The sequence below is a fragment of the Orycteropus afer genome, unplaced genomic scaffold (assembly GCF_000298275.1).
Source record: "Orycteropus afer afer isolate SDZICR_OR568_19922 unplaced genomic scaffold, OryAfe1.0 scaffold00089, whole genome shotgun sequence".
NCBI classification, from domain to species: domain Eukaryota; kingdom Metazoa; phylum Chordata; class Mammalia; order Tubulidentata; family Orycteropodidae; genus Orycteropus; species Orycteropus afer.
In genome coordinates, this window is record NW_006921676.1 from 3,867,313 (window position 1) to 3,882,326 (window position 15,014).

General features: G+C 41.7%; 1 protein-coding gene across 1 annotated transcript in view; it reads left to right on the forward strand.

Annotated features, from left to right (window-relative positions):
- RASA3 (RAS p21 protein activator 3) overlaps nucleotides 1-15,014 on the forward strand; it is a 201,159-nt gene that overhangs the window by 151,938 nt on the left and 34,207 nt on the right. The window contains exons 11-17 of the mRNA XM_007942377.2: nucleotides 946-1,060; nucleotides 2,214-2,288; nucleotides 4,164-4,287; nucleotides 6,133-6,239; nucleotides 7,622-7,699; nucleotides 12,476-12,553; nucleotides 13,673-13,746. Of these exons, the coding sequence (XP_007940568.2) occupies nucleotides 946-1,060; nucleotides 2,214-2,288; nucleotides 4,164-4,287; nucleotides 6,133-6,239; nucleotides 7,622-7,699; nucleotides 12,476-12,553; nucleotides 13,673-13,746 (651 nt within the window). The remainder of the gene's footprint in view (nucleotides 1-945; nucleotides 1,061-2,213; nucleotides 2,289-4,163; nucleotides 4,288-6,132; nucleotides 6,240-7,621; nucleotides 7,700-12,475; nucleotides 12,554-13,672; nucleotides 13,747-15,014) is intronic.

Sequence of the window (15,014 nt, forward strand, 5' to 3'; positions counted from 1 at the left end):
CACTTGACTGCTAACCAGAAGGCTGGCGGTTCAAACCCACCAGCCGTTCCTGGGAAGGAAGGTTGCGCAATCTACCTCCGTAGTGATGCTGCCTCAGAAACCCAAGGAGGGGTCGCTATGAGTCGGGTCTGACTCGACGGCACATTAACAACAACAACATATAAATGGAGGCAAGGATTGCAAATTGGTAGACACTGCATCCTCTCAAGACTAGCATCTCTTGTTCTACTGAAAGAGCTGCTCCCTGGTCACTCTCAGGAAAGGAGACAGCACTTTTTGATTGAGACGGATCCAGTATGTACCCACCAGTTAAGCGAGGTAAAGAACAGTCTGTTTTGTTTGCTTCTCTGCCAGCCTCTTTATCCTGACCAGAGTATTTGATGCTTAGAATCATTAATTGATTGCAAAAAAAAAAAAAAAAATCTCACCAAGAGAGAAGGTGACAGTTTGGCAAAGATCAATCTATTATATTACCTTCTGAGTTGCAAAGCATATTATGGATGTTTTACGTAGGAGGGAGATTCAGGTCAGAGAGAGGGATTCCAGAATGCCTGGGCTTTTCTAAAAAACAAACAAACAAACAAACTCAAACCTGTTTGTTGTCGAGTTGATCACAACTCACGGCAACCACATGTGTTCCAGAGTAGAACTGTTCCATAAAGTTATGCTTGTGATCTTTACAGTAGATCAGCAAGTCTTTTTTTTGTGGTACCACTGGGTGAGTCTGAACCATCAACCTTTAGGTTAATAGGTCGAGCACAAATAGCTTGTGCCACCCAGCGACCTTGGTCTTCTGTACCTCATAAAAAAATCTGAAGACACACTCATCAGTGGACCTTATTTCTGCATCAAACAAAAGAGCATTCCAAAACAGGCTCTGGTTCCTTAACATGCATTAGTAGCACTAATGTGGAGACAAAAATCATGCCCCAAACTGTTTTCCAGAGACCCAAATACCATTTTCCGAGGAAACTCTTTAACTTCCAAGTGCATTGATGAGATGATGAAGCTGGCAGGGATGCACTACCTCCACGTCACCCTGAAGCCCATCATAGAGGAGGTGAGTCAAGGTCCCCCCCTGCAGACCCTAGCTGCCAGGTCCCTGCTATTTTGACATTGTTGATGAGGGGAGAATAACTTCCCTGAGAGCTAATGTTTTCATTGTGAGTAATAACAGACATACAGGAAAGTGCATAAAATAGACATTCAGTTTAACCAAGAGCTATTACTTTAATATCAGCTTTATTTTTAGTTTCGCCGCAGGGACACCATTTTACTAGCTCTTATAGAGAAGTTTCATGATGTATTCCACAATCATCTGCATTTTCCTGAATTTTAAAAAAATGACTTAAAAAATCTGTCATCCAGCTGAAGACAGAGGATATACAAGGAATAGATGGCTCTTCACGTGGACATCTGCTTTCCCCACATCCCTTTTGGTTCTCTCTGAATTCCTAAAGCAGCATAGCTTTTTCTTGAGCTGTATTGCAGCTATGTAATATAGCTTTTCATTATCTCTCTCATACAGTATGGTCTTTTCTCTTGCCAGAGTAGTCATTGATTGACATATTTAAACCGCATGTTTCCTTTCCAAATGACTCAGCACTTTCTTACCTAAACTATTAAATATGATACTTTTCCGGCAGCATTTTCCTCCACAACAGTGTCATAAAAAATAGGCTCTTTGCAAATGACAGAGAATTTAAAATAGGGTTCTGGATTGATCTGTGTACAAGATCATATTAGCATTTTGAAGTAAAAAGGTTATTAAAGCTTTATGAAACATAATACCAAGTGAACTGATGCAAAACGGTCTTTGAGAATGTCCTATTTATCTGGTACAGGACTGTGCACTTCACCAGTTATTTGCATTCATTATTTCATTGACTCCCTCCAGGGACCCTGCATATCAGCTCCCTTTCAGCTGTGCAGCTGGGGCAGGGGAAGTTCACTTGACCAATGGAGTGTTGGGCCTGGGTTTGAACCCTGTATCCTGCCTGCAGACCCCCACTGGCCTCCCGGCCCACACTTGCCTCCCCAATGCCCTGCTTCCCTACCAGCTGCCAGGGCTGCAGAATTCACCATCTGGAGCTGTTTTCTGAATAAAGCTCATGATTTCCCTTTCAGTGAGGCCTGACATCCTTAACCCCTAATCCCCTCCTGTGCTTCTAAAACCTACCTGGTATAGTCATTGTCTTAAATGCTCTTTGCAGATATGCCAAAGCCACAAACCCTGTGAAATTGACCCTGTGAAGTTAAAAGATGGTGAAAACCTTGAAAACAACTTGGTAAGAAGTTCCTCTGTTTTGTTCATTTGTACTTTTTCCAAAGCCAGTCACCTGTTTTTTATTTATTTGTTTATTTATTTTTAGTATTCTGACTACTTAGGGACTCTTTCACTATGAGATTTCAGGATGGGGTAGGGAAGGAGACTGAGTTATGCTTTGCACAGAAGGTGACTACTAGAGTCAGAAATGGAAAAGTTTGCAACTGTTTGTCTTTAGCTTTAAATTCAGTTCATTGTGGTTCAGCTTGTGTTAAATTATGAGTCCCAGAGTGACGGCCATTTATCATCATCTTTCATTGCTGTTTCTTTCCTGCTCACAAACGTTGCCTCCCTGGACTGCCTCACTCAGCTCCACTTCCCTAGTGGCCTCCATCTGCTCTCCTGCTCTTTCCTCATCTCCAGAAGCACACCTATTAGTGATGGCCTCACAAGCCTGATCAGTCTACCTCCCCTGTCCTTTTTCCTCCACCTCAACAAACAGAAGTACCCAAACCTTGAGCATATCATGCTGCTCCTGGGAGCTTTGTTCTATTTTTTTTTTTTATAAAAAAGCAAAACCTCCCTGATTTTGACACTTCACCCTAAAGTTTTCATCTTTTCCTATAATTTCTTCATGTCAGATCATGCCAAGTTTTAACCATACCTTTAAATAATAGAGGCAAAGTTCCTACCTTCAGGGAATTACATTCTAGTGAATTTTAATTCTGTACTCAGTTAATACTATCAGGGTAGAGAAAAAGGATACAGTGGGGTTTTTGTTTTTTTTTTTTTTTCTTTTTTTCCTATGTTCCCCAGGATCCCAATGAATGATTACTTTCATCACTATAAAATACTGTAATTTTCAGTATGTATTTAAAGAGGATTTTTTTTTTTTAATGTTTGGGAAAATACATCTTTTATACAGAAGAATGTATGAAACCTATACAGGTTAAAGAGGAGCCCATGGGTGGTGCAGACAGTTACGCTCTCAACTGAAAGCACTCCAGAAGAAGGCCTGGCAACCTACTTCTGAAAAATCAGCCACTGAAAATCCCATGAAGCACAGTTCTACTCTGACCTCCCGGTGGTCACCGTGGGTCAGCATCAATTCCATAGCAATAGTTTAAAGATGAATAAAATGAATCTAAGGGATGGGGATGGTGAGGAAAGAGAGGCTAATTAGGAGATGGCTGATTAGGGAATCGAATAGACTGTGAACTCAGCTAGCCCAGTGAGACCCTCTCAGAGGGAAGTGAGAGAAGGTGAAGTCCTCATCCATTTCTTCCTCCCTTTATCCATCTCTCTTACCTTCCATCATGCGACCTTCCTTTCTCTTTCTCCCTCCATCCACTCATCTCTCTGACCTTCCATTCGTCCATCAACCCACCACCCTTCTATCTCTCCATCCATTTATCTCTCCATCGAGAGAGTGTTTACTGTATAGCTGTGTACCAGTCACTGTTTGGGAGCTGGGGATACAGCAGTGAACAACAAGCAAAAATCTCCTTCCTTTCTAGTGGAATGGACTCTAAACAATTGTATTAGAGATTGATCAGATCTATGGAGAGAGTTAAGGCCTCACTAAGAAGGTGACATTGAACAAAGTAACCTCCATGGAAGAGGGCAGCAAAGCTTGAGGCTGCCTCTTCAGCTTGGAACCTCAGCTCTGTCATGGACCCCAGCCTGGAATCAGGACACCAGCCTGGCCTTCAACTGTCCATGGCCCTTTGCAAGCATGTCCCTCAGCCCTCAAACTTAGTGGTGATACTTGAAGCATGCCAACATGGGGCAGTCCCCAGGGAGAAAATTTAAATCCAGATTAGTATCCTCTGCCTTCCAGCATTGGTCAATGCCAGTGCACTGTTTGGGCCTGTTTGACATGTATTCAACCTTGCAGGAAAACCTGAGGCAGTATGTGGACCGCATCTTTAATGTGATCTCCAAGTCTGGGGTGAGCTGCCCAACTGTCATGTGTGATATTTTCTTCTCCCTGAGGGAGTCAGCTGCCAAGCGCTTCCAAGGTGAGTTGCTCTTCCTCAGAATACACTTACACTGGCTAAAAATAACCACAGCCCCTCACTGAGTAATTATCTTCCCACCTGCCATATGTCTGACAGCCCTTGGGCTGGCTTCAAAACAAAACACAACAAAAAGGACATTTCAGAGTCTGCATAGGCAGCATTGAATAAAAGCAGTTTTAACCCGTAGCCTGCTGCACAAGAAGGCTAGTAGGAATCTAGAATCAGGGGACAGATGGCACAGCACACAAAAACCCTAGCCAGCCATTCCTCCACATTTATGTTCCTGGTGGACACTTTGATTTTGCTAGGAAGTCATTGTCCTCTCAGCTAGTGTTTCCTAACTCCTCTCTCCAGTTTTCTTCTTGTGGGTGCGCTGTCCCAATGCCAGGGCCTCCCGGCCACCTGAGAAAGCCTTTCTGGCAGAGCCTTTGTCCTAGTGGTTATTTTTTAGAGTCCCTGGGTGTTGCAAATCGTGTATGTGCTCAACTGCTAACTGAAAGGATGATGGAGGTTCAAGGGCCACCCAGAGATACCTCAGAAGACAGGCTTGACAATCTACCTCCAAAAAATAGGCCATTGAAAACGCTGTGAAGCGCAGGTCACTCTGACATGAATGGGGTGTCCATGAGTTGGAACAAACTGGTGATTGTTGTTTAGGGATGAAATGTTCACTATTTCTGTGTTCCGGCACTCTCCAGTTCAGAGAAGCAGTTCCTTCACGAGATTTTCCCAGCAGTTTTTTCCAGAGGTAAATTGGGAGGAATTGTTTAATACTATATACGTAGAAATCCCTTTCACCTTCATGAGACAGAAAAAAACTGGAAGAGAGTGGTGGAAATATTTAGGGGATTGGGAAGTGAGGAATTTGCCAAAGATCTGAGTGTGGTTCTTTAGAACTCCTGCTTTTTATCTGTGCTGGATTCTGCAGTGTGTCACTCACTACAAGCCACTCTACACAGAGTTCCCTGTTAGCAATGCAGAGGAAATCTTTTTGCTCTAGCTGTACAGTGTTCTTGTTAACTCTAATGACTTAAGGCATGGTACACAGTCCTAGGGGGTTTGGGAGGCCAGGTTCTCAGAAGCCATCATTCTTAGAAAAGCTTAGAGAGGGAAAACAGTGTCCAGCATGCCTTAAGCCATTCCCTTGCCCAAGTGGGCACCATTTGCCAGTCCCATTCTGTCCTTCCATAAACTGACCTGAGGTGGGTCTTCCTGACCTGAGAGAACCTATGTGAAAGTGTTGGCTCCAAAATCTTCCCAGAACAATCCCTGTGGTCCAGACAGATCACTGTCCAGACAGAGTAACAGTGGTCTGAGAAACCCTGGGCCCTTTTGTCCACACCTGGCTATATACATTAGCTTTCTGTCTCCCTTCCAGTGGAGCCCTGGGGTGCCTGGACTTCTACATGCCAAGCCTGTCACTGGCTTGCTTGTTGAGAAGCGGGGCTCTTTACATCACGAGCACAGCATTTAATGTTCTTGGAAAGCCAATTACCAAGTGCATCTGAGCATGCCTTCATTGTTTCTTGGAATAAGATGGTAATAAATAAAATATATTCTCACACCTCAAATGTGAGTATATTACCAAATAATGAGTGCATCTCCCCTTCCCACAATTACAGCCCCAAATACCAAACAGATGCTGTACTTGAGACATCAAGCTCTTCCCCAAAGAAATCACCTTCTTAAATAACTGTCAACACAGGAGAGAAAGAGAAAGGGAGGGGGGACTGTAGGCATTCTTTATGAAGTACTCATGGAAAAACAAGATGCACTACATTAGAAAAATGTTGTTAACTCCTGAATATCAGGTAAAATGGCTTTTTCTTTTTCTCCTGCTTGCAGATGACCTGGATGTGAGATACACTGCTGTCAGTAGCTTCATTTTCCTGAGGTTCTTCGCTCCCGCTATTCTCTCCCCCAACCTCTTCCAGCTCACCCCTCACCACACGGTAAGTGAGCCTTGGAATGTTGCGTGTGTTGTCACAGTCCTTGTGAATTAGCAGACAGGATTGGGCTTGGTGCCAGCTTCCTAGTGAGGCTGTGCTGGCAAGTGGGATCTGCAATGGTATTCTTAGGGCCGTTGTGTTGTAAAATGGATTATAAACATGCCAAACACCTGTCATTTCCTTTGTCTACAAATAAGTTTTGCTACCTTTCTACTTAAGCATGTCAGCTCTGATAACTATACATCTTGAAATAAATTAATAGTATTTTTCAAAAAAATATATGGATGACTCAACCTAGGTTTTTAACTGCTGGTCGCTACTATTATGTCCCCCAACAGAAAAAAAAAAAAAAAAATAGAGTATTTATGATCATGTGTATATTTATTCGAGGAGTCCTGGTGGCACATTGGTTAAGCTCTTGGCTGCTGACCAAAAGTTTGGTGGTCCAAACCCACCCAGCAGCTCCACGGCATAAAGACTTGGTGATCTGCTACCATAAAGATTACAGCCAAGCAAACCTTATGGGGCAGTTCTACTCTGTCACATGGAGTCTCTATGAGTCCAAATTGACAGCACCTAAGAACAATATATGTATATTTGTTCAGTCAGTCAATCAATATTTATTGAGAACCTACTGTGTGTCAGATACCAATCTAGGAGCTCTAGAAATACATGAATAGCCAAGAGACCCAGCTTTCGTTGAACTTACATTTTGGTGGACTGTGACAAATGAAACGAATAAGCAGATAAAGACACCTTGCCAGGTGATGGCAAGTCCTGCAAGAAAAAACCCAGAGTAAGGGTATTAGAGAATGATAGGTCCATTCATTTTTGTTGTTGCTGGTTTTGTGTTAAATCCTCCAAACCATTTATTTAAAGGGAAAAGATAAATCCACAGGTAGTGTTACCTGGGAGATTCAAAACATGTAAAGGGAGTCACCCCACAGGAATGCTTCTAATTTTAACACTCTCCTTTTGCATATTGGTCTAAAAGGATTGATTTAAAGTAGCACATCTCAAACTTTGCTGTGCAAAGGAGCCACCTGGGCATCTTGATGAAGTATAGACTCAGCAGGTCTGTGGTGGCACCTGAGATTCTCAATTTTAAGCAAACTTCCAGGTGATACCATTGACATTGGTCCACAGATGACACTGAGTAAAAGTGTTTAAATGAACCTCTTCCTGACTACAGTTCCAAGGTCGGCTTCTATAGACCCTGTTTGCATATTCACTTTTGTTTACTCACAGAATGTACACATACACCCTTGTTGTAGCTTTTTGGAATATGTCATTCTTTTTTCAGCTGTATAATTCTGGCATCAGTCACAATAACTTGTACTGAAATTGAAACAAAACTAACGTTTATCTTTTCCCATCTCCAACAGGACCCACAGACTTCTAGAACTTTGACACTTATCTCAAAGACAATTCAAACTCTTGGCAGCTTATCCAAATCAAAATCTGTAAGTCTTTTATTTTAGTTATTTTTGCTTTTTGAGAACACTTTGATTTTTTAAAACCTCTTTCAAAAATATAAATGAAATATCTCACACATAAAAAGGAATGTATGCATTTATAAATATATTCATAAGAATAAAAACAGTAATAAAACCAGCACCCATATCTACCTCAACCACCCTAATAAATAGAGCATTCCTGATACCGTCCAAGTGCCTCTCTGCCTCTCTCAAATTGTAATACTTTCTTTTTGAGAGGAAAATTGTGATAGCACATAATACTTTATTCATAACCTGAGTGGGGTGTCTATACATATCTGACTTATATCAACAGAGTTGAAAGGTAGTTAACTGAATTGCATCAATTCAGTATTTGCTATTTGGTCCGTGGCAAAAAGCACTTATTCTAAATCGATGATTCAATGCCTTCTTCCATCCAGCTTTTCTACTGGCTGGACTCCCCCTGGGTGTAGCAAATGAAGTAGATTGCCTTGACCTTGAGCATCTGAGGACATCTGTGCTGCACAAAGTAGATCTTTAGAGGCTGGATGATGATTGAAAGCCAAAAACTAGAGGCATGCCTGCCAACAATCAACAGTAGCACACCTAATTCTTTCCTAGGTAAATAAATGTAGGGGCTGAACCTCTCTCCCTCTGCCCCTACTCCATGCACACACATTTCATCTTATATTTGTGTGTGTGTGTATTTACCTTTTTATTGTGATTTGAATGAAAGCTTATAAAGCAAAATTGATTTTCGTTCAACAGTTCCTGCACATTTTGTTTTGTGACATTGCTGCAGTATCCACAGTGTAATAGCACTCTTCCCACTTGCTCTCTGTGTTTACTGTTTCCATTTGTCCTTCTTTCCTGTCCCTTCCTGCCTTCTGAGCTTTATCCCTGGGCAAATGCTGCTCTACTGATCTCATGTGGTTGATTGTTCTAAGGAGTATGTACCTCCCTGGTCTATTGTTTGGCTGGAAGTTAAGCTACAGAGGTGAGTTCATTTCCAGGCTTAGAGAGTGTATAAGGGCTATAGTCATGGGGGTTCCACTAGTCTCTATCAGACCAGTAAGCCTGGTCTTTTTTATGCTTTTGAGTTTTGTTCCATCCACATTTTTCTCTCATTCTATCCAGGATCTCCCATTATGATTTCTTTCAGAGCAGTCAGCAGTGGTAGCCAGGTCTTAGGGTCATGGAGGCTAGAGTTCATAAGGCCCATTAGTCCTTTGGACTAATTATTTCCTTGCATCTTTGATTTTCTTCACTCTTCTTTGCTCTGTACAGGGAGAGACCAATAGTTGCACCTTAGATGACCACCCACAAACTTTTAAGACCCCAGTCTCTCCTCTCACTAAAGTAGGATGTAGAACATTTTCTTTGTAGACTTGTTATGCCAATTGACTTTGATGTCCCCCGAGACTATGGTCTTGAGCTCCCAGACCCAGTGACTGATTCCCTCAAGGTGTTTGGTTATGAAATTTGCATAACTTTGCCCCATGTATGCTCTACTATGTTCATGGATATATTAGCAGCGTATATAGATAGTTAAGATGAATTTATGTTCATCTTAACCCTTTTGGTAACAGATCAGTTTTTCCCTTCCAGTGCAGCATTGCCATTCTTTTTTTTTAACTGAATTATTTATTACTCCATTATAGAAAATTGCTTTAGATTTAGACATTTGTAAAGGCTGCCATTGAGGATATATGATCTCACCCCCCTTGTTATGAACTTTTTTCTTTTTCTAATTTTTATTGTGATTTGGATGAAAATTTACAGAGCAAATTCATTTTCCAGACAGAAGTTCACATACACTTTATCTCATGACATCGACTGCAATTTCCCACAATGCAACAGGTCTCTTCCCACTTCCTCCCCATAGCTACCTCTTCCTTATGTCCTTCTTTCCCATGCACTCCTGCCCTCTGAGCTGTCTTGCTATGCATACACAGCCCTTCTATTCTCCCATGATTGATCTCTCCAAGGAGTGTTATCTACCTAATGTAAATGTTTAGCTCATAGGCCTGTCTTTTGTTTTTGCCATTCATTTTTAACTGATGTTGCCAATCTTAAGATGTTGGCTCTGAAGGGTAGGGATTCCATGAAGTGTCTATCCTAGATCCCTCTAAGGCTTGCCCCATTTTTCCATAACAACATGCCTAATGACTAGCAGTTTTGAGGAAGTTTCATAATGTTTTACAAAAAGTAATGGAGACATTTTGGTGAAAGTATATCTTGGGGATGGAGCCCAGTTCTGGCTCATCCATTGACAAGAGTTGATTTGGACAGCAGTGAGGGCCTTCCCATGTTGTCCTTATGGTTCTGCCTGGAAAGGATTAAACCATAACCAGTGGAAGTCCACCCCACTCAGCCTTCCTTGTTCTTTGCTTTTTGTAGCACCTCAAACCTAGATGTTAGAGCTGCAGGTGAACCAGGATCCAATCATCACAGATAGCCAGTCCCTCTGGTGGCAAACACTTTGTTTGCTCTGAATCAGAGTAAAATAAAATATTTATCTTGGCTAACAAGTTGACTAACTTGTACTGATTGCTCTTCTCCATCCAATCCCAGTTTTTGTTGGCCTAAAAACTCTTGGCTAAACAGGTACCTGTGCTGGAGTCTAAAGTCTTCATGAAACCCATCTCATTTTCATATTCAGAAAATACTCAGGTAGCCCAGGTATTAAAACTATATTAAATTGAAATGCAAAACATCTGAAATGGTTTCATTGAAAGACCCTGTCACTAAATTACTATGACTCACCAGCGCATAGTGGTGCCTTCTACTTCATAGCTCTTAATGAAGCCCTCTCACAGGTGTCCCTTTTGAAGCCTTAAAACAGTCCTTAGCAGTGTAGGTACTGTTCACAAATGAGAAAACTGAAGCAGAAGAAGGTACTATGATTAGGGTGATGTCCAAGGACAGGATGTAGCACCATCAGTTCTGGAACTCAGGCCATCAGAAGCCAAGTGCATCACATAGCAACCACCATGTACATGGCCAATTTAGCAACTTTTTTTTTTTTTTTTTTAATTTTTATTTTTATTGTGATTTGGGTGAAAATTTACAGAGCAAATACACTTTCTATACAGCAGAACACATATACTTTGTCTCGTGACATTGACCACTATTTAGCACAATGCAACATCTCCTCTCCCACTTCCTCCCGATAGGTACTGCTTCCCTGTGACCATCCCTCCATGCACTCCTACCCCCTGAGCTGTCTCCCTGTGCCTGAGCAGCCCTTCTTTCTCTCTTACTTGTTCTCTCCAAGGAGTGTATCTACCTCAGATAAATGTTCAACTAGTATGCCTGTCTACTGCTTGGCTGGAAGCTACAGGTGTGTGTTCAATTCCAGACCTGAAGGACAGCTAGGGGCCATAGTCTCAGTGGTTCCACCAGGCTCCATCGGGCCAGTAAACCTGTTCCTTGCTTTTTTTGTTGTTTCAAATGATTTGGAGTTTTGTTCCACATTGTTCACCCGTCTATCCAGGATTTCCTACAAAGATCCTCTTCCAAGTGGTTGACAATAGTAGCTGAGCACCATCTATTTCTTCTTGTCTCATAGTCATATAGGCTGCAGATCGGATGGTGTACCAGTTGCTAGGACTGATTGTTTCCATGAATTTTTGGTTTTCTTCATTCTTCTTGGCCCTGTACGAGGAGAGATCCATTGTTGCATCTAGATGGCAGCTTGCAAGTTTTTAAGATCTCAGTTGCTACTAGCCACAGTAGAAGGTGGAACAATGATTTGTATAGTATGTTATGCCAATTGAGCTTGATGTCCTCTGGGACTATGGTCCCGAGCCCACAGGTTCAACTACTTGGTCCCTCAGGGTACCTGTCAGTGGCCAAGCAGTGACTAAAACCTCAATTTAGCAACTTCTTAAACTCAGAAATCCAAATACTAATAATCCAATACATGGAAAGGGTATTCAATCATTTTACCAAAAGACGTTTTAACAAAGAACTCACCAGAAGTGTCCTACAAGTAGTTACCCAATCCATTGCCATGGAATTGATTCCAACTCATAGCAACCCTATAAGACAGAGTAAGACTGCCCCTCCAGGGTTTCCAAGGCTATAAATCTTTATGGAAGCAGCCTGCCTCATCGTTCTCCTGCAGAGTAACTTGAGGGTTTGAAGCGCCAGCCTTTTGCTTAGCAGCGGAATGCTTTCACCACTGTGCCACCAGGCAGCCAGCTTTCAAAAATACAATTCAAACATAATTCATCTTATAGAAACGTTTCAACATACTTTTTATGATTTAAGGTCAGTTATACATGAGCCATTGAAAACCCTACGGAGCACAGTTCTACCCTGACACACTTGGGGTTGGCATGAGTCAGAGCTGACTCAACAGCAGCTGCTTTTGGTATACCAAAAAACCCAAACCCACTGCTGTCAAGTCAGTTCTGATTCATAGCAACACTATAGAACAGAATAGAACTGAGCCATAGGGTTTCCAAGGCTGTAATCTTTATGGAAGCAGACTGCCACATCTTTCTCCCACGGAGTGGCTGGTGGGTTCAAGCTGATAAGCTCTTGGTTGCAGGTGAGCACTTTGTGCCACCAGGCCCAGCTGGGTTTTGGGATACCTGCACTAAAATCTCCCAGAAAGCACTATTCTGTATTCCTTGCCCAACTATAAAGGGGATTTTCAGTTTGTTTAATTATCATAATTTAGGCTTGTCCTAATTCATGCCTTTAGATTTTTCAAATGTGGGCTATGAGCCAAGATATTTTTAGGCTTTCATTAAGCAACCTGTTTTGTTCTAGGCCAGTTTTAAGGAGTCCTACATGGCTACATTTTATGAATTCTTCAATGAGCAGAAATATGCTGATGCAGTAAAAAATGTAAGTAGTAATGTCAATTAGCATATCCTTACCTTCCTGTGTACTATATATTATTCTGAGAAATAGCAGGGTTGTTTTTAAGCTCTTCTTGTCATGACTCTCCTTTGGAATCTCATATTTTGTGGCTCTCATCCTTCACATTTGTAACTACATATTCTGCTCTAAGCCAACTTGTATTTTACACCTTCATAGATTATTACTATGGTGCCCTACATCTAAGCCCATTGGTTCTGTGACTTTCCATATCCTGGTTTGCCTTCCCAGCAATGTCTGGCCCCTTGTACCCCCAAAGACCTTACAGAGTCATAGAGATCCCTGGCACCTCATACCCAAAGTTAAGGACACAGAACTTTGGGAAGACACTCTTTTATATCCTAAAAATTTGCTTTTTCTGCTGTTTTGGAGCAATAGCAATTATCTCTCAAAACTTGCTAAAAAAACATGGATATGGAAGGGAAGGGAAGGGACCAGCTACCATTTTGGCTTTTTAGTCATCAGTTGAAGTAATGGAAATAAGGCATGGAATAGTCAGTCCAGTTGAGCAGAGAGGCCTCACCCTGCCATAACACAGGGGGAAGTTGGCTATTAGGACCTTGAGTAAGGTGGCTGTGAAGGAGGAAAGCTGGTAGGGCCCTGAGTAGATCCTTTGCTTCTCTCTACTGCTAAGACTTTCCCCACAGATACCTCAAATCTCACCATTGGAGATTCATTCTTGGTTACCTGTTAAATTGCTAGTAGATACTCTTAAGTGTTACCTGAAGCCTGGTCACACCTCGGTGAGAATAAATTAATGGCAGCCTTTCACTATAAGATAGGGCAGTGGTCACAGGATGAAGGTGCATGAGATGTTCCTTGGAAGTGTTAATGGGGCAAGTGTAGGGGTAGGGACTAGACACTTCTCTTTCTCTAGTACAAACAAGCACAGAGCTCCCAGGATTCTCTCACAGAAGAGATGGTTTCCCTGGGGCCTCCTGTGCCTGCCTTCCCAAATCCATTCTTCTTTACTTGTCCCAACAAGAAGACACAGAGGATTCTGATGCCATTATTTATATTTAAGAATGAATATATGCTAAGTGTGTTGTTTCCTCTTTTAACTGTCTGATATCTTTCCCTCTTAAGTTCTTAGATTTGATTTCATCCTCGGGAAGAAGAGACCACAAGAGCATAGAGCAGGCCATCCTGCTTAAAGAAGGGTAAGGATGCAGTGTCAGTCTACTGAGCACACTGAATGTGCAAAGATGTGGGGCTTCCCTATTTGTTTTTTGACAGATTTTCTTGTAACATTTTAATAATTTTAACTTTCATTCGTCCTGTTTTTTTTTTGTTGTTTGTTTATTTGCTCCACAGAAGTAGGAGCAATCCAGTTTATCTTTAAAAAAGTTCTTAATACAGTCTTATGAGATCAATAAATGAGACCATACTTGGCTCCTGTAGGTCAGTGTTTCCCCAGACCTAAGGACAGCCTGGAGCCCTTGTCCTTCAATCACCAAATACAGTGGCGGGGCATAGATCTTAGAGAAATATGACCTTTTTTTTGTCCATTTCTATTCAACTCATCCCTCACCAAGTATGTATCAAAGAAGATGTTAAAAAATTTGGGTATCATTTATTTTCATTTCTTTTTTGCAAAGAGTGGAGAAGTACCCATCAGCAGGAGGAAAAAAGAAAGAGAGAGTCTGACTGAATAACTCCTGAATAATCAAGAATCCTTGGCTAAGTTTGCTGTGAAACTCATTTATGTTCCCAAGCTCAAGGCCTTACCGTCCCCTTCCATTATGGAAGAAAGAGGTCAATCAGCCATTCCCTCATCCCAGACAGTCTTGTTTCAGAAAACCAGAGAGCTAGAAGGAACATTAGTGGAGCTATAGGCCAACTGAACTTCAGCCTGAAGTTCCTAGAGTATTCTTAGTGGCTTGTGTTCATACACTTTTTGTGAGCACAGTAGCATGTACAAGACTGTGTGATGGCCCATTTCTCAGTACCTATTAAACAGCCTGCCTCTTCTACTGAACTGAGAATTTCCTCCCTAAACCTTACATACTCATACTGCCTCAAATGTCACAGAGTAAATCCATTCCTTCTTTGTGTAAATTTTTGCCAATATCTGTCCTGATTATCCCCACCCCCAGAGTATGCCTACTCCCTTCTACCATTTATTATGTGGCACTGTCCCAGATCTCTCGTCATGCCTTTGCTGTCTCTGCACTGCCCACATTCCTTTAGCAATGTATCTGTGTCACCCACACACCATCATTGGACTGTATTCTAACAGCAGCATTGCTATCATATTTTCCTTTAAATCTTCTTTGAACTTAGCCACATCTTAAGCAGTAAGATCTGTCATCTCATGATTAATGTACTAGATAATTTTTCTAGTATACATTAAATATATATATCATTCTTTTAAATTTCAAAGTAGGAAATACTCATTCTGTACTTTGTAAAATCATTTGGAGGTTCC